This window comes from Selaginella moellendorffii, unplaced genomic scaffold, assembly GCF_000143415.4.
Source record: "Selaginella moellendorffii unplaced genomic scaffold, v1.0 SELMOscaffold_81, whole genome shotgun sequence".
Taxonomy (NCBI): Eukaryota; Viridiplantae; Streptophyta; class Lycopodiopsida; order Selaginellales; family Selaginellaceae; genus Selaginella; species Selaginella moellendorffii.
In genome coordinates this window covers 560,037-586,418 of record NW_003314342.1, presented here as the reverse complement: position 1 = coordinate 586,418, position 26,382 = coordinate 560,037, and the positions used below count along the sequence as shown (strand labels likewise).

At 44.6% G+C, this 26,382-nt stretch overlaps 8 protein-coding genes and 1 non-coding gene across 10 annotated transcripts; 5 read left to right on the top strand and 4 right to left on the bottom strand.

Annotated features, from left to right (window-relative positions):
- The first annotated feature begins 151 nt into the window (after positions 1-151).
- On the top strand, positions 152-3,508 carry LOC9629264. The gene is made up of 13 exons (XM_024661246.1): positions 152-1,240; positions 1,290-1,525; positions 1,573-1,720; positions 1,774-1,919; positions 1,977-1,996; positions 2,051-2,146; positions 2,203-2,241; positions 2,291-2,381; positions 2,434-2,620; positions 2,667-2,830; positions 2,879-3,062; positions 3,117-3,348; positions 3,401-3,508. The coding sequence occupies exons 1-12, from the start codon at positions 302-304 to the stop codon at positions 3,333-3,335; spliced, it is 2,469 nt and encodes an 822-aa protein (XP_024517014.1). The 5' UTR covers positions 152-301; the 3' UTR covers positions 3,336-3,348; positions 3,401-3,508.
- On the top strand, positions 3,438-6,049 carry LOC112341352. The gene is made up of 9 exons (XM_024661285.1): positions 3,438-3,733; positions 3,793-3,949; positions 4,326-4,437; positions 4,492-4,580; positions 4,637-4,798; positions 5,206-5,463; positions 5,536-5,653; positions 5,728-5,800; positions 5,881-6,049. The coding sequence occupies exons 1-9, from the start codon at positions 3,438-3,440 to the stop codon at positions 5,909-5,911; spliced, it is 1,296 nt and encodes a 431-aa protein (XP_024517053.1). The 3' UTR covers positions 5,912-6,049.
- Positions 6,050-6,291: 242 nt separating this feature from the next.
- LOC9628850 (probable protein S-acyltransferase 7) lies at positions 6,292-8,421 on the top strand. 2 transcript variants are annotated; one of them, XM_024661251.1, is made up of 6 exons: positions 6,292-6,609; positions 6,693-6,875; positions 6,967-7,242; positions 7,307-7,540; positions 7,625-8,232; positions 8,297-8,421. In XM_024661251.1, exons 1-5 carry the CDS (start codon positions 6,571-6,573, stop codon positions 8,186-8,188), a joined length of 1,296 nt encoding a protein of 431 aa, XP_024517019.1. In that variant the 5' UTR covers positions 6,292-6,570; the 3' UTR covers positions 8,189-8,232; positions 8,297-8,421. The 2 variants fall into 2 exon arrangements, with proteins under 2 accessions (XP_024517019.1, XP_002987463.1); XM_002987417.2 differs by having other exon boundaries at positions 7,625-8,418.
- LOC9628849 (protein NUCLEAR FUSION DEFECTIVE 4) lies at positions 8,314-10,239 on the bottom strand. The gene is made up of 2 exons (XM_002987356.2): positions 9,564-10,239; positions 8,314-9,504 (listed from the first exon to the last, which is right to left on the bottom strand). Exons 1-2 carry the CDS (start codon positions 9,984-9,986, stop codon positions 8,401-8,403), a joined length of 1,527 nt encoding a protein of 508 aa, XP_002987402.1. The 5' UTR covers positions 9,987-10,239; the 3' UTR covers positions 8,314-8,400.
- On the top strand, positions 10,151-10,222 carry TRNAH-GUG. The gene has a single exon. It is a non-coding gene; the product is annotated as a tRNA-His (tRNA).
- A 108-nt stretch (positions 10,240-10,347) lies between the features above and the next one.
- Positions 10,348-13,224, bottom strand: LOC9628848 (pentatricopeptide repeat-containing protein At3g53360, mitochondrial). Its single transcript, XM_024661244.1, has one exon. It carries the CDS (start codon positions 13,201-13,203, stop codon positions 10,504-10,506), a length of 2,700 nt encoding a protein of 899 aa, XP_024517012.1. The 5' UTR covers positions 13,204-13,224; the 3' UTR covers positions 10,348-10,503.
- On the bottom strand, positions 13,166-13,996 carry LOC9629263 (peptidyl-prolyl cis-trans isomerase FKBP17-2, chloroplastic). Its single transcript, XM_002987354.2, has 2 exons — positions 13,684-13,996; positions 13,166-13,626 (listed from the first exon to the last, which is right to left on the bottom strand). The coding sequence occupies exons 1-2, from the start codon at positions 13,971-13,973 to the stop codon at positions 13,230-13,232; spliced, it is 687 nt and encodes a 228-aa protein (XP_002987400.2). The 5' UTR covers positions 13,974-13,996; the 3' UTR covers positions 13,166-13,229.
- A 16-nt stretch (positions 13,997-14,012) lies between these two features.
- Positions 14,013-15,782, top strand: LOC9628847 (pentatricopeptide repeat-containing protein At4g02750). The gene has a single exon (XM_024661247.1). It carries the CDS (start codon positions 14,029-14,031, stop codon positions 15,697-15,699), a length of 1,671 nt encoding a protein of 556 aa, XP_024517015.1. The 5' UTR covers positions 14,013-14,028; the 3' UTR covers positions 15,700-15,782.
- A 95-nt stretch (positions 15,783-15,877) lies between these two features.
- LOC9629262 (lysM domain-containing GPI-anchored protein 2) lies at positions 15,878-17,529 on the bottom strand. The gene is made up of 5 exons (XM_024661252.1): positions 16,775-17,529; positions 16,604-16,715; positions 16,382-16,549; positions 16,277-16,308; positions 15,878-16,224 (listed from the first exon to the last, which is right to left on the bottom strand). Exons 1-5 carry the CDS (start codon positions 17,460-17,462, stop codon positions 16,016-16,018), a joined length of 1,209 nt encoding a protein of 402 aa, XP_024517020.1. The 5' UTR covers positions 17,463-17,529; the 3' UTR covers positions 15,878-16,015.
- Between the last annotated feature and the right edge of the window lie 8,853 nt (positions 17,530-26,382).

Genomic DNA, 26,382 nt, shown 5'->3' with positions numbered 1-26,382 from the left:
CCGGTCAACAAAACGTTGACCTTGTTCAACCACTTTGACCTTAATTTTCGAAAAAAGTTTATGTACGGACTAGAAGAGTGTACGAACATGACGTAGTAACGGTAGATTGTCCCTTGGCCTTCGTTGTTTTCCTAGGGTAAGATCTCTCGAGAGGAGGGAGAGCAATGCCGCGGCGCCCAATCGATCGGCAGCATTCCCAGGTACGCGCCACGGATTTCTGGAGCTCGATCCTGCCGCGCGGTTTGATTCGGGGGATCGGAAGAGGTCGCAGCTACGATATTTCGGAGACTCTCTATGAAGGATGAAGTTCCCGGAGGAATGCCTGCGCTCTTGCTTGCAAGTCTGCCGGGGATTTTCGGATGCTGAGCGGCCAGCTTGGATCGTGCCGTCGCTGGTCGCCACAGCTGCGCTGGTGGGGTTTTTGGTGGGGCGGTTTGATGTCACGGCTCTGATCGGCAAGCTAGAGCGGGTTTTGCGAAATGGAGAGCCTAGAGCGATCCTTTCGCAGCTTTCAGGGATTCTTTGGGCGACAGGAGGGAGCTTTAGACATCACGTAGCTTCACAGGTTAGAACGAAGCATAGCTGCTTGATTAGGACGATTAGCATTGAGGAAGGCAAGAGAGCGGTGACTTTGAACCAGAAAAGTGTAGAGGTGGTGAAGGAGCACAAGAGCGATGATTCGCCGCAGCCATCTCCTCAATCGACAAACTCTAGCTCCAACTCTGGGTCCGGATCTTTCAAAAAGGAGAACCTGTCTCCGTTGCTGGTTGGATCGAAGAAGTCCACTCCGGCGAGCTCGATCTCAAGCCTGGAAAACAGTCCCGTGGGTACGCTACGAAGGAGGAGGGAATTGGAACTGGACGCTATGGAGGATAGTAGATGTTACAACCAAAGCACTTCCTCTGGGAAGCCAAGGCCGCTATCAATCCCGACATCAAACACTACACTCTCAGATTGCGGGACTCCAAGTCTTTCTTCGCTCGAGTATGAAAGGCTACAAGATCTGCCGGACGATGGAACTATTCCTGCCGCTGCGTGGATGTGTGGCAAAGATGTGGTCTCCATGGACCTTTCATGCAGCAGCATGAAGTGGCTGAATCTCATTGAGATTGATCTGGACACTGTTTATGGTGAGGACTGGTCCCAGCGTGTTCATCCAGACGATTTACTTCGCTCCAAGGAGGTTATCGCTCGGGCTGTAGGCTTGAAGGTGCCATTCCAGATGGAATATCGCCTACAGGTACTTGGGAAACTAGCTCTAGTATCTTTGCTTACTTCTTTTGGTTCAGGTAGGCCAAGACCATTTTAGATGGGTTCTGGATATTGGCAAGCCAAGGTTCTCTTCCTCTTTGACTACTGCGGAGTTTCTCGGTTTCGTTGGCTGGAGGATTGATATACACGAGCGGAAGACTATTGAGAATAACTACTGGAAGTACTGGACACTGCCACACGAGTTCTTGGTGACATGGAGTGGTGACGGTCAGTTCTTTGACAATGTTAGTACGAGTTTACCATCTTTCCTCGGGTATGTTTCGTTTCTTTTTGGGCATATCCAATTCAACACTTTTACAGATACACCATGGAGGAATTTAAAGCTGTTCCTTGGATTGAATGGCTGCACGAGGAAGATAAGGCGACTGCAAGCGATGCGTTCTCAAAGCTTAAAGATGGGAAAGCAGTCGTCAATCTGGTTAATCGCTATCGTTGCAGGGATGGCATGGTATGAATTCTATTGGACTCTCTGTTTTGTTGTAACACATTTGTAACTCTCAGGTAGCCTCTCCTTTGTACATAGATGGGACTGGGACTTACAAGTGGCTTAATTGGACGGCAAATGATATGTTTGCAGCTTGTCGTGATATAACTGCGGACAAGCTAGCTCAGGTGGAGCTTCAAAGATCACAGCAGGAACTGCAGAGGTATTTCTGAGAATATTTATGGTACATATGACAACACGCTCTTTTTTTTTTATGCAGACTCACGGACGTCATTCCAGGTACTGTGTGCTTGAAAGATTTGGACCATATAAAAAACTGTTTGTTTAATTTAGGTGGCGTTTTTCTTTGCCAAGTTGCCAAAGAAGGGACTGAGTGTTTTCCTTACATGAGCAAAGGCGCAAAGAATCTATTTAATTGTGAAATGAAAGGTGCATCTGTGACTTAAGTTTGCAGTTGTAACTTCTGCTTTCACTTTCTTTTTCAGAAACATGTGATCATGGAGGAAATCTGAATAGAGTGTTCGGTAAGCTCTGTTCTGTTTCTTTAGCTACCTTTGACCTTTTTCTTCACAGGTTTGAACGTGCATCCGGATGATTGGCCAAGGTTAGAAGCCGAAATGAAATTGGCAGTCAGCACCCAAGCCCCTTTAGACCATGACTACCGGTATGCTACTTACTTTGGATCGAGCAACTCTAAGTCCAGTGATTTTACACAGTGTGCTGATGGACCGAAACACTAGATGGGTTAGAGTTCATGCAGTTCCAAGGTTTGATTCTATAAGTGGATCAACCGAATGGTCTGGAATTGCATGGGACATAACTGAACAGCATCAGGTGGTTGCGGCACTTAAGGAAGCACGAGACAGCGCTGAAAGAGCTGCTCAAGCGAATAGAAAGTTCCTGGTACTAAAGTATTTCATCACAACTTATATCTGGTACTTGTCTACAGGCTCATATGTCACATGAAATTCGTACTCCTATGAATGCCGTGATTGGCATGGGAGCTCTGATCCTTGAAACGGACTTAACGGATGAGCAACGCGAGTATGCCTCTACGATTCGGAGCAGTGGAGAGGCACTGCTGGGGATTATCAATGATATCCTTGATTACAGGTAAGAAGCCGATCCAAGTTCACGTCATGCTGAGCTTGGTTGTGACAGTAAAATTGAAGCGGGTAAGATGGAGCTTGAGTTGCAACCTACAGAGATCCTGCAATGTGTTGAAGAATCATTTGATCTTGTCGCTCCTCAAGCAGCCGTGAAGGGTCTCGAGCTGACTTATAACGTATCGGATTCTGTTCCTAGCGTTTTGCTCGGGGACTCGGCTCGAATCCGCCAAATCTTGGTCAGTTGACTCTCGTAGCCGGCGGTTTACTCGCATCTGACTCTAATTCTACAGGTAAATCTTCTTAGCAACGCCGTCAAATTTACCGAGAAAGGATACATATCAGTGAACGTGACTGGACGCCAATTAGAAGATCCTGGGAGACTGCCGTTTAAGAAGTTCAACCGGAGCCTCTGGGAAGTTGAGTTTTCTGTGGCCGATTCCGGTATAGGAATCCCCGATGACCGAAAGTGCTCGCTCTTCCAAGTAAAGTTTCTTCATCTACCGATTTAAAGAACTAAAGAAGGTATAACGTTCTTATATGACTATTGGACTGATGTGTGTGTGTGCGCGAGCAGGCTTTCACACAAGGAGACACTTCAACTACTCGAAGATATGGTGGCACTGGGCTCGGGCTTGCAATTTGTGCGCGCCTATGCGGTCTCCACGGTGGTCGCATTTGGTAAATATTACATGGCGTTGGGAAAGCAACTAACAGGACGGTGCAGGGAAGCAAACGACCGCGAAGAAGGCTCAACATTTCACTTCACAATTCTAGCAGAAGATATGCCGAGATATAGCCAACCGGCTAGTGACCATGGAGATCTTCGAGGACTGAAGAACAAGCGAGTGTTGATTGTCGCTGGGAGCAGCAGCAGCACACAGACAATGTGCTCTCGTCTGCTCAAGAGGTATAGGACTGTTTAGTTCTCTTCAGAATGTTGGTTAATTGCTCTTTCTTTCTTTGCAGTTGGCATATGAGACCTGTTTGTGCAAACACCAGCGATGAGGCCCTCATGCTTCTAACGCAAATGGTCGACTCTGGTAGCATTTCCTCGGGCCGGCTGGCCCGCTTCACCGAGAGATCACCGCGTGCGTTTGACGTTGTGATTTTCGACTGCTCGCTGGTGAACTCTAAATTTCCTGCATTCGTGCTTCGCACACTTATGGCTTACAACTTTGCAGCTTGATGCAGAGGATCCTCAAGTTATGGAGTGTTTGGGAGTATGTCATGCAACGCTGCAGACAGTACCGACGTTGCTTTTGACACCTTTCGGACGAAGGACGCGTGACTACTATAGCGTAACATTTTCTCGTTTTCCAACATGCATTGTCCAATTCATTCTTGTGCTTCCAGGGTAAACAACCTGTGCAATTCGATGCTTACGTCTCAAAGCCGATCAAGGAATCCCATCTTCTCAACGCCTTGATGAGCCTGGTGCTGGAGCCGCGTGAAGCAGAGAAAGAGGAATACTATCAATTACCCGCCGCTGCCTCGGCTAGAAAGCCGAAAAAGGAATCCTCGTCGCTAAGTCCCGTAAACAATGTCTCGGACTTGGGAAAGCTGTATCCACTTCGCATCCTTGTGGCCGAGGACAACATCGTCAATCAAAAGGTTTGCATTCTCTTTCTCGAGTCTTTTGGTAGGAAAACACATTTTTCTCCACAGGTTATTCTCAAGCTGCTGTTAAGACTGGGCTACACAGCCGATGTGGTTGGAAACGGACGGGAGGCACTGGACTCCGTGATGCGTCAAGTGTAAGTGTAAGTTTTTGCTGCCAAATCCAGCTTGAGCTGAGGTGGTCTGTCCACAGCTACGACGTTATTCTCATGGATTGCTTCATGCCGGAGATGGACGGGCTGGAAGCATCGAGGAGAATCCGGGAGAACATAAGACCGACTCCTGTCATCGTTGCGGTGACTGCCGCGGCGTTGAAGGAGGAGATGCAAGCGTGCTTACAAGCGGGCATGCATATGTAAGTTCTCTCCTCCCAAGTTTTCGCTTTGTGTGTGTGTGTGTGTGTGTGTGAGAGAGAGAGAGAGAGAGAGAGAGAGAGAGAGAGCGTGTTCTTCCATTTTATCCCTGGAGTCACTTTGGATCTAGAGTTTCTTATGCTTGTTCTTGCTGGTGGGTCTCCATTCTTTTCCAATCGCGTGATTCTTTCTTGTTTTTCGTGCGCGCGCGCGTGTGTGTGTTCTTCCATTGTTTCCCTGGAGTTACTTTGGATCTAGAGTTTGTGAGTTCTTGCTGGTGGTTCTCCAATGTTTTCCAATCGTGTGCGATTCTTTCTTGGTTTTTGCGATGGCTAAACTAACTCCCAATCTTCCCAGCCATCGTTTCTTACCTTGTGATTCTCTTCCTATACTTTTGATTTGATCGCAGGTATATATCCAAACCGATTCAGGCCGACGAGCTCATGCAGACGTTGGGAAAGTGCTGGCGAATGAAACACACGGAACCAAGTCAATAGAAAACGAAGGGGGAATCTTGTACGAATATACAAGTCAAAGGATATACCTTTTAGCTGGGAAAGGATATTCTGTTAGGGTTGATACGGAGAGCATGTCGGGAGGGCGACGAGAAGCGCGTGCTACAGCAAATGGCGGCGTGGAGCACTACGAAGATCGCTACTCTGGAGTGGTATGGTCTCCACCTTGCAATGCTGTGGTTCTCTCTCCCAGTCCATTGAATCAATGGATCAATTTCTCTCAGCAGCGCAATCGACCCAAGCGAAATCTTGGTTTTCGAGCATGGATCAAGCGAATGCTGTTCCTTTTCGACGTTACAATGGCGCCTTACATGATGGATTGGTGGGAGAGGCTCCTTGTCAGTATCCTTTCGATCGTCTCGTTCTCGCGAAAAAAAAAATCCCTCTCTTTGTTCTTTCCTTTGACTGATTCTAAGGATTGGTCGTATTGATCGCGATGTGGTATGTGTGCTACAAGAGCACCCAAGTCGCGATGTGGTGCTTCGAAGAGTGAGTCCAAATTTCGATTCGATCGCCATCCATTTTTTTAAATTCTTTCTCTTCGATCGATCTCACTGTGCTGTGTGTAGATTCTCGAGAAGATTGGAGAGCTCCAGCTGAGAAGAGATGATCGAAAATATCACAGGCAAAACGGTCACCTTGGTTCTGTAAATCTTGCTCTTCGTGTTGCAAATTTGCTCGCTCGATTGATGCAAATAGATATAGATTGTTTCGATCAACCCATTCTCACTTGCTCTATGCTTGCTCGATCGATCGCAAAGAAGGAAGATCTTTGCGTTCTTCTTTGGTGTGAAGACGTTGCGATCAATCGAGTGGAAAAATCTGGGGTGAAGTTAAAACCGGTGGGGCGTTCGAATCGTGGGCGGGTTGGAAACCTTTGCGGCGGACGTGGCCCACGACGTCGCTGCTTTGCCGCATGCGGCAAGGGGGCCGCCGCACGCGGCGCATTCAAAGAAAAACCACACAAGCTAAATGGGCAGCTTCTCACTAGGTAGTGGCAATGGCATGGAAATGGCCAAGCGTTCTTCCTCTAGGGTTTTGACCATTGCGCAGCGCTGCCATGGATGACGACGCCACCACCGACGATGCCTCTCGCGGCTGCTGCTGCTGATGCTGCTGCTAGACTAGGTAGCTCTCCTCCCGGCTCGGGATCTCTCCACGGCAATTCGGCGAATTCGCGCGATCGGGGTTTGTGCTGGAATTCTCGCAGGATTTAGGTCTCTTTTGCGAAGAATGAGAAGGATCTGGGGGGATCAGTGATGGAGGAGCGCGTTTATCAGAGCTGGCAAGGCAGCAATGTAGTAATTTCGCGTTCTTTCCCTTCTCTTCGATCGATCTGAGGTACTGATGGGCTCTCTTTCTTGGCTTGGCTTGCTGCCAGAAATTCTTGTTCCACGGGCGCCTAATTTTTGGACCAGATGTGAGATCGCTGCTCGTCACGCTGTTTCTCCTCATCGGCCCCGCGGTGATCTTTTGCGTCTTCGTCGCCAGGGACCTGCTCGATAGATTTAGCAACAATGGTGGGATCGCAATCATGGTCGTGATGGTCGTCTACACAGCCTATGTGAGTTCTTTGGTTTTTTTTTCTTCTCCCTATGGATGGCTTCTTTTGGCCTTCTTGGATGAACTTACGTTTGGTGGTGGTTCCGCTGTAGATTTTGGTGTTGCTTCTCCTGACCTCTGGAAGGGATCCGGGGATTATCCCCAGGAACGCTCACCCTCCAGAGCCAGAGGAAGACGCGGAGGATTGGACGCCCCGTCGACCCGCTAGGACGAAAGATGTCATAGTTAACGGGGTTGCGGTGAAAATAAAGTATTGTGATACGTGCATGCTCTATCGGCCTCCCCGGTGTTCTCACTGTTCCATCTGCAACAATTGCGTGGAGCGCTTTGATCACCACTGCCCCTGGGTTGGCCAGTGCATTGGACAAGTAAGCTTCTTCTCTTCTTTTGTTCTTTGCTAACTTGTTCCTCTTTTTTTTTTTTTCTTCGCAGAGGAACTACAGATTCTTCTTCATGTTCGTCTCGTCGGCCACGCTGATGTGTGTGTATGTTTTTGCGATGTGTGCGCTGGAGATCAAGTTTGTCATGGACGACCACCAGAGCTCGGCGTGGAAAGCCATGAGAAAGTCGCCCGCGTCCATTGCTCTCATGGCTTACACGTTCGTCGCCGTGTGGTTTGTGGGGGGCCTCACGCTCTTCCACCTTTACCTCATCGGTACAAACCAGGTATGAAAGAGAGAAGAAAAAGATCTTTAAAGGTTTTCTTCGTACAGTACTTTGATCTCGGGTTGTGCGCTGTGACTCGTGCAGACGACTTACGAGAACTTCCGCTACCGCTACGACAATAAAGTCAATCCTTACAATCTAGGCGTGGTAGACAACTTCCGCGAGATCTTCTTTTCCAAGATTGCTCCCTCCAAGAACCACTTTCGGGGTAAAGTAACGACGGAAAGCTCAGGACAGGGACAAGGAGCGAGACAGCAAATGGCGGTTACTCCCACGGCGACGTCTCTAAAGTCTGCTGGCTCGGATTTGGAAGGAGGGGTGAAGCCGGCATGGCCAGAGCGAGTAGCTCTTCCAACCAGCAACAGCGGCGGCGAAGTTTCGTCCGATGATCCGGGAAGAGTGAGCAATGGTGGTGACATCGGTCTGGATATCAAGAACGGGACATTCTCGCGAGCTCCTCCTGCTCCTGCTCCAGCAGTGGCCGGCAGCAGCGCACTACACCCGAGAAGATCTAGCTGGGGACGGAAGAGTGGAAGCTGGGAGATCACTCCGGATATTATGGCTCTGGCTGCCGGCGTTGGCGGTAGAGATGAAGAAGGGCGAGCGAATGGAGCTGCGAGTAATCCTCAAACGACGACGAACAGATGAGACGATGGAGGAGTGAGAAGGGAGGAGGCGAGTCCCTCTCTTGTGTAAGTTATTTTTCCGGTTTGCTGTTATTAACTGTCACGATTGATTTGCTCGGGAACCTCTCAGGTATCTCTATTTTTTCATAGCTTTTAGATGTGGGAGCGCGATTGTCGAGCTAAGTTTTCGTCCAAAAACTGACTCTTGATCGATCGATGATGCTTTTTATATAGCTATATTCTTTCTCTCGAGTTCTCGAAGGCTTGGGTTTTATAAAACTCTCTCGTCGTCGCGACCATCACCAGCGTGGTCAGGCACCCAAAGACGCAAACTCCAGCGAGAATGAGAAAGGTGGCCATGAAGCAGTGAGAACCATAGCAGCTGGAAGATCCTTGCTCTCGGGCCTCCCTATCGTAGAAAGAACCCGCAACTTGGACCGAGAAGACGTAAGATCCCAGCGGGCTGGCCACCGTGAGCGTGTTGAAGAGCGCTCCAAATCGTCCCAGCCCGAAGATCTCCGAGACGGTGGCGGGCATGAGAGACCAGTGCGCGCCATAGCCGAGAAGAATCGCCAGAGTTCCAACGTAGAGAGCTCCCGGAAGAGCCATGGCGACGACGAGATGGCCCAGAGACTGTGCTCCCAGAGCGATGGCGATGAAAGCCGGCCGTGGGAAGCCCTGCGAGTGGAGGAACTTGTCCGAGATCAGTCCAGCTAGAAACCGGCCCAGGAAGTTCCAGACGCTCATGAGCGAGACAACGATCGAGATGTCGCGCTTGGAGTGGCCAAGCGAGAGGCCGAGCTGGTTGACGTTGTCGATGGTGGTGAGCCCGGTTCCCATGCCACAGAACGCCGCGACGAAGAGCAGCCAAAACTCCAGCGATGATAGCGCCTGGGCGAGCGTGAATTCCTGGCCGAGTTGCAAGTCAGGCTTGCGGGATGATCTTGGCGGATCCTCGGGTTCCAAGAGCCTGGCTTGCTCTTGGGTGGAGTGGTCTTCCTCGGCCGTGAGCTCGGCTCGCAATGCAACGAGGAGGGGCGATGCGAGGAGGAGGAGAATGAGGAGAGCTGAGAAGTCCATCGCTAGCGCTTGGTTTGGAGAAGCTATCGAGATTGGGACGAGGAGAAACGCGATAGCCACGATGATCCCGGAGATCTTGTGTAAGTTGGTCGTTTCGAATCGATCGATTGCTACTGGCAGTGGCCGGATGAGAAACATGAGCAAGAGAGAGGCCAGAGATGGGACTAGAGCCGCGAAGAGAGTGTACGAGACTTGATCTCTTGTACGGAGTGTTCTAAAGATCAGCGTAAGAACCGCGCCACTCAATCCCAGGCCACCCTGGAGGAAACAAAGATCTCGTCAAGTTTCCAAAAGTTCTTGGAAGAAACGATCTTTACCTTCATGAGGCCGACCACTGTGCCTCGGCTGCTCGGGAAATTCGCCACCGAGGTGACCACCACCGCGGTGTTGAGAAAGGTTTGCGCATTGGCGGCGAGGAGCATGAACACGCAGACTTGCCAGAAATCCACGCGCCCGAGCTTTCCAGCGGCGGCGAGCCAGATGGACAGATAGCCGACGAGGTTGAGGAGCGATCCAATTGCCAGGATCGCCCAGGGCGGGACAAGCAGGTAGAGCAATCCGGCATGGATGCCAACGTTGGCGCCGATTCCCTTGAAGAAGGCGATGGTGTCGAGCTGGGTTTGCGTGTAGCCGAGCGCGCGCTTGAGGGATTCGGAGTAGAGGCCGAAGACGTAGGGGGAACCAGCGGTGAATTGGATCCACAGCCCAGCTACCAGCATCACCCATCTCTTCCCCAGCATTCCCTTCTTCCTCTGTTCTTGGAACCCTAAAAATGGGGTTATGTCACTTATGAGAATCTTTTTGATAAAATTACTTAGTTAATTATTATGAAATAAGTGTGAGTTTTTTCTTATAAATAATAAATTAAGATTATCAAGTTAAATATATGTCTTAGTGACTGAATGTGGCTGTAGTTTAGTGGTGAGAATTCCACGTTGTGGCCGTGGAGACCTGGGCTCGAATCCCAGCAGTCACAAAGTACACTCAAAAACTTTACCGGTTTTTTCTGCAAGATTCCCAAACTGTTCTCCTTCTGGGCATTTGCGGTGGGATCTCAAAAACCTGTTCTTGTGAAAAGTCCTCCTTCTGGGCATTTGCTGATCATAGAATTCTTGTTCTTGGCATTTGTAGGAATCTCAAAAACTTGAGCTGTTTAGCCATGCTCCAACTGAGGAACATCCGCCAGCCAGGATCATCTTTCATTGATACGCTTGCCTGTAGAGCTCCTCCCACTGAATTCCAGAGGAACCGAGCTATCTAGGTGACGATTTCGGACAGAAGCATATGAGCCGCAGCATTCTCGGGGTCGAACTCCAAAACTTTGAGCGCTGCGTCCCTTCCCAGCTCTAGATTCCCATGAACCTTGCAAGAGCCAAGCAGGGACATCCAGGCAATCAGGTTGGGCTTAAACGGCATTCTCGCAAGCAGCGTCTTGGCTTCACTCAAGTGCCCAGCTCGTCCCAGCAGATCAATCATGCAGCCGCAGTGCTCCTCAATCGGCTGGAAGCCATAGTCGCCGATCATGCTGCTGAAATACTTGCAGCCCTCGGCCACGAGCCCGACGTGACTGCATGCATGCAAGACGCTCATGAACGTGATTCGGTTGGCGGAGTAGCCCCGGTGCTGCATCTCGGTGAAGGCCTCGAGCGTTTCCACGCCATATCCGTGCTGGGCATATCCGGCAAGCAGCGAGTTCCATGTCACCTCGTCGAGCTTGGCCATCTCGTCCAGCACCGCGCGAGCTTCGAGCAGGCATCCACACTTCCCGTAAAAGTCCACGACGCCGTTCGCCACCGCAACGTCGGACATGAGCCCGTTCTCGGCCGCGAATCTATGCACGGCTCGTCCTTTGGCGATGGCGCTTCCAGCAGCGCAGGAGCTGAGAACTGTGACTAGCGTGACAGTGTCCGGGACGGCGCCATCAACTTGCATTTGCTGCAAGAGCTTGAAGCTTTCTTTCCAGCGGCCGTTGAGAGAACACGCTGCGATGATCGAGTTCCAGGACGCGAGGTTCTTGTCAGGGGTGTCGTCGAAGGTTCTCCGCGCGAGGTCGCAGTTACCGTGGTAGCCATACGCTGCGACCATGGCGTTCCAGGAGGGGGTGTCTCGGTGGTGCATGCTCTCGAACACCTCCACCGCGGCGTCGAGAGTTTCGCACTTGGCGTGCATGAGAACGAGCGCGGTCTGGAACTTGACTTCGTGGTGGTAGCCGCGCTGGGTGGCGACCTCGCGGACAAGCCTCCCGGTTCTAAGAGCTGCTGGATTCGTGCATGCGTAGAGAACTGTGAGCAAGGTGGCTCGATCGGCTGAAACTCCTGCGAGCTGCATTCGATGGAAGAGAACCATGGATCGCTGGTGCTCGCCGTTCTGCGCGTGCACGGCTATTACGGTGTTCCAGGAGATCACGTTTTGGAGCCTCGGCGAGGCCTCGAACAGCCGGAGCGCGTCCTCGGCGCAGCCACACTTGCCATACATGTTCATCAGCGCGTTCCGGACGATGCTGTCCGACTCGAAGCCTTTGTCGGCGATGGCGGCGTGGATGGAACGTCCCAGCGCGAGCGAGGACGAGCCAGTGAGCGCGCTCAGGACGGACACAAAGGCCGGCTTGTCCGGAAAGAAACTCTGGCGCTGCATTTGCTCCAGGAGATCCAGCGCGCGGTCGCGGCAGCCGTGCTGCGCGTAGGCCGCAATCAGTGCGTTCCACACGACGTTGTCCCGCTTCTCTACTCCATCGAAGATCTCTTGAGCTCTTCCGAGCGTTCTGGCAGACTTTCCATACATGTTGACGAGTGCAGTGGCCACCACAACGTCGGTTTCCAGCCCGCTCTCGATCACGCACCTGTGAAGAGCGTCGGCTTCTTCTTCCGGAGCCAAAGACTTCGCACAAGCTTCCATAGCCGCGAGGAACGTCACCTTGTTTGGCTTCTCGCCTTCCAGCTCCATTCTCCTGTACAGCCTGATCGCATCGTCACAGCTACCACTCTGGGCATAGGCCGCGATCATCGACGTCCACGAGATCACGTCTCGCCGAGGCATCGCATCGAACACCAGCTTGGCATTCTCGACACTGCCGCAGCGGTGATACATACACACGACCCCGTTCTGGATCGAGAGCCCCTGCTGGTTGCCACTCTGCCGGATGTGATCGTGGACGAGGCTGGCCTCTCGCAAGCTTCCCAGCTTCGTGCAAGCGCTCAAGAGCGAGAGGAAAGTGATCCTGCTCGGCGAGACTCCGTCCATGAGCATCTCCCGGTAGAGGTCCAGAGCTTGGCGGGAGTGGCCAAACTGGGCGTATCCGGTGATCAGCGCGGTCCAGGAGATCAAGTCTCGCTCCTCCATCCCGCGGAAGATCGCTCCAGCGCTCTTCAGGTCGCCGCATTTGCCATAGGCGTTGAGCAGCGCAGTCGCGACGATCTTCTCGTGCTCGCAGTGGATCTCTCGAGCGCACTCGTGAACGGATCTCACCTGGTGGTCGGCGAGGCAGGAGTTGAGGGTGGCAACCAGCGCGATCTGGTTGGGAAGAACACCGTGGACGTGGAGTTTCTGGAAGAGCGCAAATGCCTGCGTGTAGTTCCCACTCTGGGCATTTGCGGTGATCATCCTGGACCAGGACTTGAGATCTCTCTCCGGCATGGAATCGAAGGTCTGGGTGGCGTCATCCAGGCTGCCACAGCGAATGTACATCTCGAGCAGGAGCTCCGCGAGGATAGGATTGCGATGGAGGAGGCCGTGCCGTGCGAGGAAGCCATGGATGAATTTTCCTTGCTCGTGGGCTTTGGCGTTCTTGCAGGCGATGATCAATCGCGCGCACTCTGCTGGATCAGGAGCTTGCTGCTGCTCTTGGGCGATCAGGGAAAGAATGGATTGCTCCAGGGATGTGTTGCTCGCTTGCAAATTCACGCTGCGAATGAGCCTTCCAGTAGAAAGCAAGATGCCCTTCCGGTTGAATGGAAACATCCATTCTCTAGAGTTCCTGCGAGGATCTATGTGGGTGAGATCGATACCTTTCTAAGCTGGACAACGAATTCAAGCTCTTGGTCTGGATCCACTCTTCCTTGAGCTCCAAAATCTTCCCCTCGTTCGCCAAACCCTAGCGCAGGAGGCACGATCACCCTCCTCTCGCCACCGGCGTTCATCGATGCCAGCGCAAACTCCAATCCATCGCACATCCCACCAGAGTATGGCTTCGCGCCATACACGAACACCAGTGGCCTCTTGTTCCCGATCGTGTCAACGAATTTCTCTCCAGTGCTTGTCACTCTCCCCACAAGATCCACGACCACCAAATCCCCGCGCTTGGGAGAAGCCCCTCCTCCGATTACCAGGTCTGTGAACCTCACTCCATTCGGAAGCACGGTCTCCTTTCCATCTTGGATTTCCCTGCAAGAACCTCGCAAGATCTAAGCGAAAGGACGAATCTAAGCGAGGATTTCTGACCTGGAGCCTTGCTCCTCGAGGGCGACCTCGGTTCTCGTTTTGATCTGCTCGGAGATTACACCGAATGCGAGGAAGCCCACGTATCCCAGGCCTGCCCCCAGTCCAAATCTTCTTGTCAGCGACGAAGCGATCCAGTCTGTGGAGGAATCGAGCTGGATTTTGGTGCCTGGATCTTGCTTCTTTGGGGATTGCTGCTGCTGCTGCTCTTCCAGTTCACAGAGAATGCGCCTCCTGCGCCTGAGAATTCGCGATCTTGGAGTGGGAATGTGGGAGTGGAACAGAGTCGCCATGGCATGCTCTGTTTTTAGGGGAAATCCGGAGAAGATAAGATGATCCACGACCGCGATGGTGGAGAGAGCTCTTTCGTCTGGTGGGATTTATCGCAAGCCCAGCGATTTCCTTGCACCGGATGGATCGCCCACGCAGTGGAATGGGAGCATTTTGGAATTTCCCGGGAAGGAATCGGAGAGCTCACTTTGCCAAGGCGGGCAATTGGGTGAAACGATGGAGAGCTCTCGAAAGGTCTCAAAACCCAGCGTGGTTTCGTGGAACAAAATCATAATGGATTGCGCAAGGAATGGGAATTTGGATCAAGCAGAGAGTGTTTTTGAGAAAATCCCAAATCCAAACGTTGCATCGTTTAACATCATGATCACAGCATATGCCCAAGCTGGGCATGTCTACAAAGCGAAGAGGGTTTTTGACAGAATATCAAAACCCACCGAAGTTTCATGGAATGCAATGGTGGCGGCTTACGCTCAGGAAGGGTTTCTGATGGAAGGAAGCGATATTCTGAAAAGGATGCCGAAGCTAAACTCTGTAGCTGGAATCGCGATGATGCTTGCATATGCCCGGTCTGGGCATATTGACGAATCTGAAAGAATCTTTCGTGCTTTGCCAGATTCAAACGTTTTCTCGTGGAATGCGATGCTCTCGTCATACACAATCAATGGATACGTAGAAAAAGCTAGAGATTTGTTTGACAGGATGAGTGTGAGAACTGTGGTGACTTGGAATACGATGGTTTCGGCCTATGGTCAAGCTGGAAAAGTGTTAGAAGCAAAAGAGATATTTGAAGAGATGGCGGAGAGAGACCTCGTGACTTGGAACGCAGCTCTTCAAGCCTATGCCCGAAATGGGCATATCGACGAGGCAGAGAGATTGTTTGAAGAAATGCCGGTGAGAGACGTGACTTCATACACGAGCCTGATGACAGGATCACACCACAGCCTTGATCGAGCAAAGACTTTGTTTGATATGATGCCCGAGCACAACGTAGTTTCATCCACCGCAATGCTGGATCTCTATGCCCGGCATGGCTATTTGGAAGAAGCAGTGGACGTGTTTGTCAAAACAAGAGAGCATAACATTCTGTCATGGAATGCTCTAATGCTAGCATACGTTAGAAAGGATCTCCTTGAAGAAGCTAAGTTAGTCTTTGTTGGCATGCCTCAAAAGGACGTGGTTGCATGGAGCTCTATGCTCTCGTCATATGCCCAAAACGGGCATCTGCGCGAGGTAGCCAGCTTGTTCTACACAATGCCGGAGGAGAGAGACCAAATTGCCTGGAGCTCTATAATAGCTGCGTTTGCACAGTTTGGCCATATCCAAGATTCTATCAAGCTCTTCAAGCTCATGGTTTTGGAAGGAGTGGAGCCCGAGAAGGGCTGTGTTAGAACAGTTCTCTCGGCGTGTAGCCACATTGGACTCCTCCAGGAAGGCTGGAACCTGTTTGTGTCGATGCGAGATGACTTTGAAATAGAGCCGTCGAGAGAGCAGCTTTGTTGTGTGATTGACATACTTGGCCGGGCCGGGAAGATCAACCAAGCACAGCAAATGGTGGAGAGTTTCTCGTTCGTTCCAAATGCCGCGGAGCTGGGAACTCTCCTTGGTGCGTCGAGGCTCCACTTTGATACAAGTTGTGGAAGGCAAGCAGCCACGCAGCTCTTGCAAGGGGTCGATCCAAGTAACTCGGCAGCGTTCGTGGGATTGGCCGATCTAATCTTTGCGTCTTGACTAAAACTTGTTTCGTGCCTTGAAAGCTGCAAAGTTGGCAAAAGAACACCACGGAAAAGCTTGCCTTTCTCGGCAAACTATGATCAAACAAGTGCGTTGTTCTCGCCTTTTGTTGGATTTGTAATCAACCACAAGGTCCCATGACCCTGCATTATTGCTAGAGCTACGTCCTCGAATGTGAGATACAAAAGTAGATTCAAAACTATAGAAAAAAAAGGCTCTTCTTTCTTTTCTACCAAAGAAGAAGCTTTTGAGTATATACATATACACAAAGAAGCTTCTTTTCTTAAAGGAGACTATGTATATGCACCTGGATCTAGAGTAGTAGTAGTGTGAGAGATGTGAGTACTAGCAAAAGCTTCTCGATGTGATGAAACGAGGAAAACGAAGAAGAGGATTGTTGAGCTGTTCCAGCATTGATCGGCGTGACTTGGTTCGAAATAATGTTCTGCGGTTCTATGATGGGCGATGAATCAGGTGTCAAGGCGGGCATGTACTGCCTGTATGTTGGAGGTGGTGATGAAACTGCCAGAGAAAAAAAAAGGATTATCAACGATCTCGAAACCATGAAACTTACCAGGACATGTTGATTGATTCGTGCTTTCCAAGCTGAGAAAGAAAGAGCAAATGGAAGAGTTACAAGGTTTATAGATCTATGTTTAAAGAGGAACGGTTTATATACCCAACGAAGATGACCGAGTCGTGGAAACCATTGTACGAGCAAGACGTAACTTGACAGCCTTGGAGCGAAGCTTTGGTGGTGAATTCACCAATTTTGAGATTGCTCCCGGCACAGCGAGGAGCTGGGCATGGACATCCGGAGCTGGATGGAGCAGGAGTGCAATCTAGCCTGGAAAAACATAGATGATCTTTCCATGATCCAAGATCTCATCATGGGTTTTACCTTGGATAGTTGCAAGAACACTGGACGCATCGATCGGCAGTGATGGTATAAGTCCCGTTTGGAACCATCAATCCATAGTCCACAGCTCTCGAATCAAAGGATGACTCACAGGCTGGATTTTCCATGTTTTTTTTGGAAGATGAGAGGTCATTGAATTCTCAAAAAACTTGCCTGGGATTGGAACTTCGAGCACGTCTCCAGCCGCGAGGGATGATCCCTTTTGCATCCCATTGAGCTCCACGACGCTGGAAACGCTGGAATCAAACAAGCTCGCGATCTCAAACGTGGATTCCCCTCTCTGGACCATGTAAGACACGAACATCGCGGGGATCCCCTTGAAATTCCCCGCGTTGCAAGCGCAGGGGAAGGGGATCATCAATCTCTTCCCAATCGCAACCTCCGTGCTGGAATTCAGCCCCCTCTCGCTCAAATCCCCGGCTGGATCGTTGCTGTTGGCCTGGAAGATTTGCAAGGGAGTGACCATCCCTCCGAAGACTTCATTGGAGATCGAGAAGAGCGTCTCGCCTTCCTGGCGGACAGAGTAGACGATGGAATCGGTGCGCCGGATGCCATTGGAGCAAGCGCACGAGACTGGGATCCGGAGGAGCTCCTGCGCCTGGATGATCACGTCGTCGGGCTCTGGAATCGCGACCTCGTAGTTGTTTGATCCCAGGATTTCATCGGTGGTGACTCCAAACATGGCCACCACGTTTGAGATCCTCGTGTCGGCGACAATTCGATAGCCCAGCAGCGATTTACACTTGTCCTCGCCCGAGCACGATTCGATGTAGAACTTGGAGACCGCTGTGCTCCAGAAGACTGACGCAAGAATCGCCATCACTGCAAAGGCATTCTCCATTCTCGAAATTCCTCTGTTTTCTCCCTTTTTGCTTGTTTCTTTTTCCGCGAGTGGCTTGGAAGGCACAAGTGTTTCACTGTTTTGGGGGTAGAAATATTTATCGGTCGATTAAAATCACGCAAGATTTGATGGTGCTTTCGCCATAGGTCTATTACTATATGCTAAACTTTTTTATTTCCTTCTCTCTTTCTCTCACATTTCTTTTTGTTCTTGGTTCCATTAGAGATCCTAGCTAGGCAAAGCGGTCCCTTCAAGAACAAAAGCAAGAAACAAAGCTAGAGAGAAATCACTTCGTCCTTGCATCGACTTTTCCTTGCAGCTTTACAACACACGCACAAAAAGAATAGAACAATGAAAGATCATGGAATTGAGGCACCGGAAAGGTGGTCGTTCTAAACTTGAAAACAAGATCTAAAACGCCAAAAGAATAGAATGAATACGAGTTTATACAGACGTGGATTCTCTTGGCTCTTCTTGTGCTGCATGGTTTAGAGGTGTCTAGGAAAAATTCCCTTCTCCACTTTGGTAGTGGGAGACGCTCTTAAAAATGTGTGTCAAGGTTTGCGGGATGTCGTTTTCATGAAATGCGAAAGACTCCAACCATGCCGCACATTCCATTTGTTCTTTTTCTCTTTTTCCATGCGTAAATTCTACTCCAGGCATCATCCAGAAAGTTGGAATATCTAAATCTCGCCAGCATGATCTTTATCTTCTGCTCAAGAAGAACCCCTGCCGGCAGTAAAACTGGGTAATAGCCTAAAACACAGTTAACTTGTGATAACATATCGATTAGCATTCAAAGCAGCTGAAGAGAACTGAGCCAGTTGATGCCACTAGAATTGTCCATTGTGTAGCTATTGGGGAAGGCAATGCTCTCATCAAAATCTCCTTGTATTTCTCATGGAGTTTCTGATTCAAATGTGTCTTGTTTGTTTCAAAATTATCAATTTGATTTAAGTTTATGGAAGTTTATATACATTTATGCTTGTTACAAAATCTGCTAAAACAAAGCTTAAAATATTAGACTATTAAAGTTTCTTATTTATGGTTTTTATAGTTATTTATTTAATAATCTTATATGATACATTATATCATTTTAAGTTTTATAACCTATGGCAAGCAATTTGTGATGGTATTTTTTGGGGGAACACTTCCCAGGTGACCTGGCAAAAAATTTAGGGAAGGTATACTTCTCAGGTGGTCTGGCAAAAATTTGTAGAAGCTTATAAAATATATGAAATAAAAATACATATGTGTTTGAATTATTGTAACATATATGTGTGACTCATATGTTACAATAATTCAAACACATATGTATTTTTATTTTGAACACAACTTTTTTCTTACACATGGACTGCATGGCAAAGTCTAAGTTAGTGGCATATATGTAATTTTTTGTGTTGCATAAATTTTTATTTACATTGGATTTTATAATATGTTAGTAGAGTTTAGACTTTTGAATTACGGTTTGGGAGTGTGATGTTCTTCAGTGTGAGCTAGATTTTGAATGATTTTTGAATTTCACAAGCTAAAGTTACCATCACTATATGTTTGGGGCACTCTTGTGGTTATATCAACAATATAATATAAACTTTTAAGCTTAGCAAGTTAGCAAATTGCTACAGTATAACTATATATTATATGTGTGTTATTTATATTGGTGCAAAAATCTAAATTTCTTGGCCATAGAAATAATCTAGAATGAAAACAAATATTGAAAAAAATCAATTAATGCATTAAAAAGAAATGAGCATAAATTTATCGTTTACTTATATATAAATGTTACGTTATAATGCTCCACTAACACAATTGCTATAACAACTACAAAAATCAAGCTAAGAAGAAAAAATCCAAGAAAAAAAAGTTTACACTATTATTTTGCAACATACTTATGCATAACAAACCATTATAATACCAAAAAAATACAAATGCTAAAAATTGATAAAACCACAATTATAATATGACCCACTTGTTGAAAAACCTTCATATTCAACACCCAAGCACCCAAAAAATAACTTTATGCTCTCTTTTATACTTTACTTGATTGCACTCACCTCTGTATCAATTCATTGTTACCTAGATTATTGTGTTATACTACATACAAGCTACAAAAAATTAGAGGCACTTGCTTTGCAAGTGCAAAAGCAATCAAAGCATAGTGCTTACATTAGGGTGTGTTATAATTGAAATATGCTTTTAAGTCACAAAAAATAAAGTAATGAGAGGTGAATATAGTGTATGGAAAGGAGGAGAGAGATGATCACAATCAAGAGATCACAAAGTTGTGCTCAACAACATAAAAAAGAGATAAAATAAAACTTTATTAACTTTATAATTACGTTATATTATTTGAGATAATGTGGCATTAGTTTTGCATAGCAATAGCAATCTAACATGCCATACCCTATTGACAAAAATATTATGCACATAATCACATTTTGATTACTTATATAGCAATTGAAATATGATTGCATACATAGTACTTTTATATACAAATAAAAAAAATAAATCCACACATGTGTAAATATATAATGCAAGCATGCGCAATTACATAATCATTGCTTTAATAACCTAAAAATAAGTTATAATTTTAAATTATAAAAACATTATGTCCAAGCTGCTCTCAGTAAATTGAATACTCATCCTCCATAAGTAAGATGATGTTCTTATATAATTTTTAAAAATTAAATCTAATCTCATTAAGTACAAGTAAATGAAATACAGTTCTACATTTATAAACAGTTAGTGATTTAAAATATAGTTTTTTTTAATAAAAAAAGACTATTATTTATTGCTAAATTTACTGAGAAAGATATGTATGATCTTTATTTAAACTTGATTTTTACTACAAAATACATGAGCAATAGGATAACTGAAGCTAGAGTGATAGGGTGTAACATAATATAATATGAAGGTATTATATAATTAATATAAATAGTTTAGATTTTAATTTTTATATCCAATCCCAAATACATAATACTTGAATGTTTATATATTGAATATTGTTGGTAAGTTTTCATATAATCTATTAAATGATATAAAAATAAAGTTAATAATCAATTATTGAAATTACTATATATGCTTAGTTTATAGTAACTCCAAAATCACTATTTTAACTTGATCTTAATATTACTATTTCACTATAGCTGTTATTTTAATATTATCAAGGTAATAAAGAAATGATCATAAAAATTTGGTATTTCCTTCTTCTTCCTGAACAATCTAAAAAATAATTAACAATGATAAATTCATTAAAAGGATATAAAAAGAAACAATTTATTGATGAACATGCAAGGTAGAATCACAATTTGCCTAGTTACTTAGTTAGATGTGTTAGCTTTTTAGCATTGTAATTTCTTCGCTATCTCACTACGTGAGTTTCAGAAAGATAGTGGGGGATGGAGTGTTTGGCTTAACACTCCTTGCCAGGTTTGAGAATAATCTTTAACTTTCTTTATAGATTATGGATCTAAACAATAGATGCAAGAGATTTCAAAGCATTTGAGTGAGATGAATGGATTCATATGTTTCTCCCCATGTTAAGGATTTTATGTGATTGAAGTAAATTATTGTAGAAATAAATTGTTTTTATTGTGTTTAATAAGTTTTCATTTTATTTATTTTAACAATAAACAAAAAAATCTAGTATACATTATTGCACACTAAGTGTTAAACAAAGAAATAATAATAATATACTAAATAATTATAAAATATCACAAACCTAAATTCACTTTGGCAAATCATTTATAAATTTGGAGAGGCATTGATTTCAATTTAAGTTCATTAATTTTTATTCTGGTTTTCCATTAAGTAAAGAATGTCAAACTTATAAGTTTTATTGGTTTGCTTAAGCAAACCTGTAGGAGGACTGAGATGGTAATAAATATACTTAGAATATGCTTGAATATTCTTGGATATTCTATCATCCAATGGTGGTTATTCATTTAGATTAATTTCATATTTATAATTTATAAACATGTTTATAATTTATAAACTTTTCTAACCACTTTGTATCATCATGAGCATACGTGGTTTTTGGAGCATGAGCCAAAGAAACTGTATAATGTATAGTGCATTGGTTAGGCTCCATGTCCATAATGGCAATTACAAGGGAGCTCTCAAAGTTCCACTGCCAAGGCCCTCAATCCAGGATCTGCCATGAAGCAGAGAATTTAGAGCCAAGATGGACGAAGCAGCCAGTGATCCACATAAAGGGTAGAATGAAAAATAGGAGGAGCACTCATAGAGGCCTCCCAGCCTCAATTGTGACAAGCATGAAGCATTGAAACCAGCTCAGGGATTTGAGTAGTGCCCCCTCGAGATCAATCATGATGCTATCGTTGTTCCCGGCCGCTGCATTGTCCACTGGCTCCAATGGATTGCTCTTGTCCCTAGGAAGCATCAAGAAAATCATATTTGGACTAGTGAATTGATTGAGAATTGGCTCTCCCTGGAGGTTTGAGCTGAGAGCCACAATCCAGGATCAGAAACCCACTATGGTGGTACTGATTGATTGCCCAGAATCAATCAATCAACCTGGAATGCATCTATGGATGGAGCTTAGATCTTCCTCTGTATGGCTCCCTATTATGTGAGTGGGCAGTGGGTAGAAAACAAAGATCAGTGGAGGACAATCTTTCTATTCCTATTCATTCCTCTTTTCTAAAGCGACCGATAGAGGGAGATTGTAGCAGCTGAGGAGTACAGTCAAGTTGCTTCTAGCTTCAGCTTGGTTGATGATGAGAAGTATCTGGCAAGGATGTTTACAAATGAGGAGAGTCAGTGCACGAAAAGGTTGAAAAGGTTCAGAAGCTGCCGAATTGGTTTATTGTCTACCGTAACCCTAAGTTTGGAAAAGTTGACGGATTTTAATTTTTAGCTCAAAGTTTTATTCTTTTATGTTTTTGATTCTTCAAAGTGAAGTCTAGTTTATTTTTGGATTTTTTTACTAGTATAAATTAACTAGAGATAATTCTATTTAATCAATCACATAGATATGTCAGATTTGGATTGTGCTATGGATATTGTTCAGTCGTCACCAGCTGAGGATTTGTCTACAGAATCAAATTCTTATGAAGGTTTGGTTTTTCTCTTTATTCCTTAGTATTTCTTGATTTATTTCTCTTTGGTTTTGTAGTTTCACAAGCAAAGAGGACAAAGTTGACCATCCTAAAAGCCACTATTGCATCACTTGTCTTTGAAAAAGCAAATTCAACCAAAATTCTTGAGCTGAAGGTTTTATCTACGTATGGTTTTGAAATCGTTTTTTTTCTGTAGTTTTGATTTGCTTTTTGCCTAGGTATGGAACTTATAAAGTTCATCTTGCAAAGAACACTCTGCGAAGTGCAAAATACTTAACTTATATAATGGATTGTACAGATATGCATGGCTTGCAAACTTTAACTGTATATGGTGATTCATCCATGTGTGCACGATTATATAATAAATTTATGGTTGATAAATGTTTCTCACTTACAAGGTTTGTAATTTTTTTTAAAAAAATTAACAAGATTATAATTCTCTCACTGCAGATGGGTTGAACGACAGAAAAACCCAGTTTACCACCATGGAACTTCAGAAAAAGTTCTTTATATTACAGATTCTTCTATCATTCAAATTATAGATGATTTTGATGTTAAATTAAGATTACAGCCAACTAAAGGAGCTTCTATATCATCTTTAATGGCTACTAGAGTTTATCCACAAGCTATACATGCTGTTGTAATCAACACTGGTGTTTTTCCTAAAATAAAGATTGCTTCTTCTGATAATCCTTTGGATGTAACTATGGTAATGTTTTTTTCTATTTAATTTTCTATTTATAAGATATTTTCACAGCTCTATATGCATCTGGAGCATGAAGAGCAATATCATCATATTGTAGCAGATTTATATGCTGGATATATGCCAAATTTTTTATTTTTTAATATTATGAAAAGCATGAGTGCATCAGGTGATTTAGCAACACTTGGAAGTACTTTATTTTTGCCACTAGTTGATTCAAACGAAATTCAGAGGCTCAATGAAGTTTATAAAACACACCGTGGTCTCACTTCTAAAGACAAGGTAATGTAAATTATTTACATCTACTTTCAACTCTAACTTCCAATTATACAGATTAGTGGATATTTCATCCCTGACAACCGACAGAGTCTCACTCAAGCTGAAAGTCTTTGCTCATTTTGCTCTTTCACAATGTTAGAGCAGAGAGAAGATGGTTTTGTTGTTTGCGCAAAATGTAAAGGGCATTCCATCCCTCGTAAATCAGCTACAATAATTGGTTCTATTATATCAAATGACATGATGGAATATAGAGTTACAGTGCGTGATAAAATGGTGGATAAAATTTATAATTTGGATGAAGGGTCTATGGTCAAGTTTGCTATGGAGTCCCCAGAAAAGATTGTTATTTATCTATTTTCAAAACCAACAGGATTCTTTCTATTGAATGAGGCAAATATTATTGTCCATTTTGAGACACCAAACAATTTAGCTATGGAAATTGCCAACAACCAGAAATAGATACAATTGTCTCTTGTCTATTTTTCAATTGCTTTCTCTATAATACAAATATCTATTCATGAAATCTTGCAATGCTTCTCTTAACAATTTCTAGATTTCAAAGCACACAAACTAGAAATCCCATGGCAACGACTCACAAGATTGTTGCTAATTGCATTGCACATTCAATTAGAAAACTAATATGTGAGAATGACCGTGCTCTTACTGGATCCTACTGGATAACTTACAAAAGAAAAACAAAACAGCTTAGAAGAAAGTTAAATGGGAAGGCACACATACATCAAAGGTTTGTTTTGGTTCTTGGCCCTCGATATCCATCTCTGGCAATGTTGAGCTCTCCTTCACCCTATAGTAGCTCAAAAGAAATCATTTCAAGTAGAATCTACATCAAGACATCTCACTTGACATTTTGAATAACTTTCTTTGGACTTGGCTACCTTGTCCAGAGCTGTCACTGTCAGTAGAGCCTGAAGATGCTCTACTGACAGTGAAAAAAAGAAATCATTTCAAGTAGAACTTGCATCAAGGTATATAAAAAAAATGTCCTAACGAGAAAGAAAGTTACAAACTACTTCAAACCATCTTTAAGTCCATCGACTTTTCAGGGACTTGTCATTGGATGTGCGAGGGTTTTCCACACCCAACCTTGTAAACTGAAAACATCATGCTAGATACCAGTCTCCATAGTGACAACAATGTTACTTGTTTGTGGAATCATCCTGCCTAGTCGAAGATATCTCACTTGACATTTTGAATAACTTTCTTTGGACTTGGCTACCTCCTCCAGGGCTGTCACTGTCAGTAGAGCCTGAAGATGCTCTATTGACAGTGAGAAAAAAAAATCATTTCAAGTAGAACCTGCATCAAGGTATATAAAAAAATGTCCTACGAGAAAGAAAGTTACAAACTACTTCAAACCATCTTTGAGTCCATTGACTTTTCAGGGACTTGTCATTGGACGTGTGAGGGTTTTCCACAGCCAACCCTCGCACGTCCAATCAAAATCATTTCACATGGATTCTTGGGCAAGACCCAAGAATCCATGCGAGGTAGTGGCGTTAAACCCAAAAGAGATCTAAAAACAATACAATTGAGCAGGCAGTCAATTACCTAAGAATGCATGAGTCTGGTACTTGTGCTCACATTTCTCTCATAAGCCCATTTTAGGCCCATTTAAATAAAGACTTAATATAGCTTTAGGGCATAAATGGCTTTCAACAGAATAACATTGAGAAGTAAGTAAAAAGTCTTTGATTGTTTCTGCTGGTCTAGATTATCAATTATCAGCCTTCACAAAGCTGTTGATTGAAAGATAGAGAATTAATACTTGCTGAAAGTAGGCTAAAAATAGTCCATTCGGTTTGATTGTTGAATCTCTTTAAACAATCTTGATCAGCTAAACAATCATAGAAAAAACTAATTTGGATGCACCCACCTATCTAGTGGGTGTAAGGACATCAAGGGCAATAAGGGCATTTAAGTATAAAGGGCAAAATTATGACAAAGAGAAAATTTGAATGGACAGAACTTCTAGATGCAAAATTGTTATCAATTCAAGGATCTGCAAAAAAAAAAACAAAAGAACTAAAATTCAACCATAATATTGATTTAACTGAGAAACAAATTGTTTCTAGATACTATTATTTATCAAGAAAGAATAAAAATGAGCAAATAAAAACTATTAATATATCCAAAGAAAAACATGAAGAAAGTACTTTACAAAACCAATATACAACAGAAGAAGACAAAATACTTATGGAAACTTGGAACTCACAAAAACAAACAAATGAAAAAATAAATATTTTTCGACAAAGAACAGGGAGTACTATATCAGATGAAAAACTTAAAAGAAGAGTATATTATATTAAAAGTAAAGAAAAAAAAACAATAAAAGAGAAAGAACAACAAGAAAATGAATATGACATAAACAATCCAAAAAGTATGAAAGCATTACAAATGTATAATGAAGCTATACAGGATATACCGATACATCCATGTAAAATATGTAAAAGACTTTGGTTTAAATATAATAAAAAACAAGAATATGCATGCAATCAATGTATGACAAATAAAGAAAAATATAAAAGTCCAGAAAAAATAAGATTGAATCAAATTGATCAATATACAGAACAACTAAATGATATTGAAGAGAAAATGATAGCTCTACATATTTTATTTGCAAATATAACAATACTAAATCAACCTCAATGTCAGCAGCACATAAAAGGAGGAATAATAAATGTCCCAACTAATATTAAACCAATAATTAATAAACTACCAAGAACATTTGAAGAAACACAAACAATAACAATTCAGCTGAAACGAAGATTAACTGATAAATATTATTATAAATATGGAATAGCCAGACCACATTATATTTATAATAGTATAAAACAAT

Coding starts and splice junctions, on each gene's coding strand:
- LOC9629264 (XM_024661246.1), top strand. CDS start 302: ATGAAGTTCCCGGAGGAATGCCTGCGCTCTTGCTTGCAAGTCTGCCGG. Junction 1,997..2,050: donor ACTCACGGACGTCATTCCAG/GTACTGTGTGCT, acceptor TGTTTAATTTAG/GTGGCGTTTTTCTTTGCCAA. Junction 2,242..2,290: donor AAATCTGAATAGAGTGTTCG/GTAAGCTCTGTT, acceptor TTTTCTTCACAG/GTTTGAACGTGCATCCGGAT.
- LOC112341352 (XM_024661285.1), top strand. CDS start 3,438: ATGGTGGCACTGGGCTCGGGCTTGCAATTTGTGCGCGCCTATGCGGTC. Junction 3,950..4,325: donor TGATTTTCGACTGCTCGCTG/GTGAACTCTAAA, acceptor TGCCTCGGCTAG/AAAGCCGAAAAAGGAATCCT. Junction 5,464..5,535: donor AAGATCGCTACTCTGGAGTG/GTATGGTCTCCA, acceptor AATTTCTCTCAG/CAGCGCAATCGACCCAAGCG.
- LOC9628850 (XM_024661251.1), top strand. CDS start 6,571: ATGGAGGAGCGCGTTTATCAGAGCTGGCAAGGCAGCAAT. Junction 6,610..6,692: donor AGAGCTGGCAAGGCAGCAAT/GTAGTAATTTCG, acceptor GCTTGCTGCCAG/AAATTCTTGTTCCACGGGCG. Junction 7,541..7,624: donor ACCTCATCGGTACAAACCAG/GTATGAAAGAGA, acceptor TGACTCGTGCAG/ACGACTTACGAGAACTTCCG.
- LOC9628849 (XM_002987356.2), bottom strand. CDS start 9,986: ATGCTGGGGAAGAGATGGGTGATGCTGGTAGCTGGGCTGTGGATCCAA. Junction 9,505..9,563: donor CAGTGGTCGGCCTCATGAAG/GTAAAGATCGTT, acceptor TGTTTCCTCCAG/GGTGGCCTGGGATTGAGTGG.
- LOC9628848 (XM_024661244.1), bottom strand. CDS start 13,203: ATGTTTCCATTCAACCGGAAGGGCATCTTGCTTTCTACTGGAAGGCTC.
- LOC9629263 (XM_002987354.2), bottom strand. CDS start 13,973: ATGGCGACTCTGTTCCACTCCCACATTCCCACTCCAAGATCGCGAATT. Junction 13,627..13,683: donor CTCGAGGAGCAAGGCTCCAG/GTCAGAAATCCT, acceptor AGGTTCTTGCAG/GGAAATCCAAGATGGAAAGG.
- LOC9628847 (XM_024661247.1), top strand. CDS start 14,029: ATGGTGGAGAGAGCTCTTTCGTCTGGTGGGATTTATCGCAAGCCCAGC.
- LOC9629262 (XM_024661252.1), bottom strand. CDS start 17,462: ATGGAGAATGCCTTTGCAGTGATGGCGATTCTTGCGTCAGTCTTCTGG. Junction 16,716..16,774: donor GCTCGAAGTTCCAATCCCAG/GCAAGTTTTTTG, acceptor TGGAAAATCCAG/CCTGTGAGTCATCCTTTGAT. Junction 16,225..16,276: donor GAATCAATCAACATGTCCTG/GTAAGTTTCATG, acceptor TTTCTCTGGCAG/TTTCATCACCACCTCCAACA.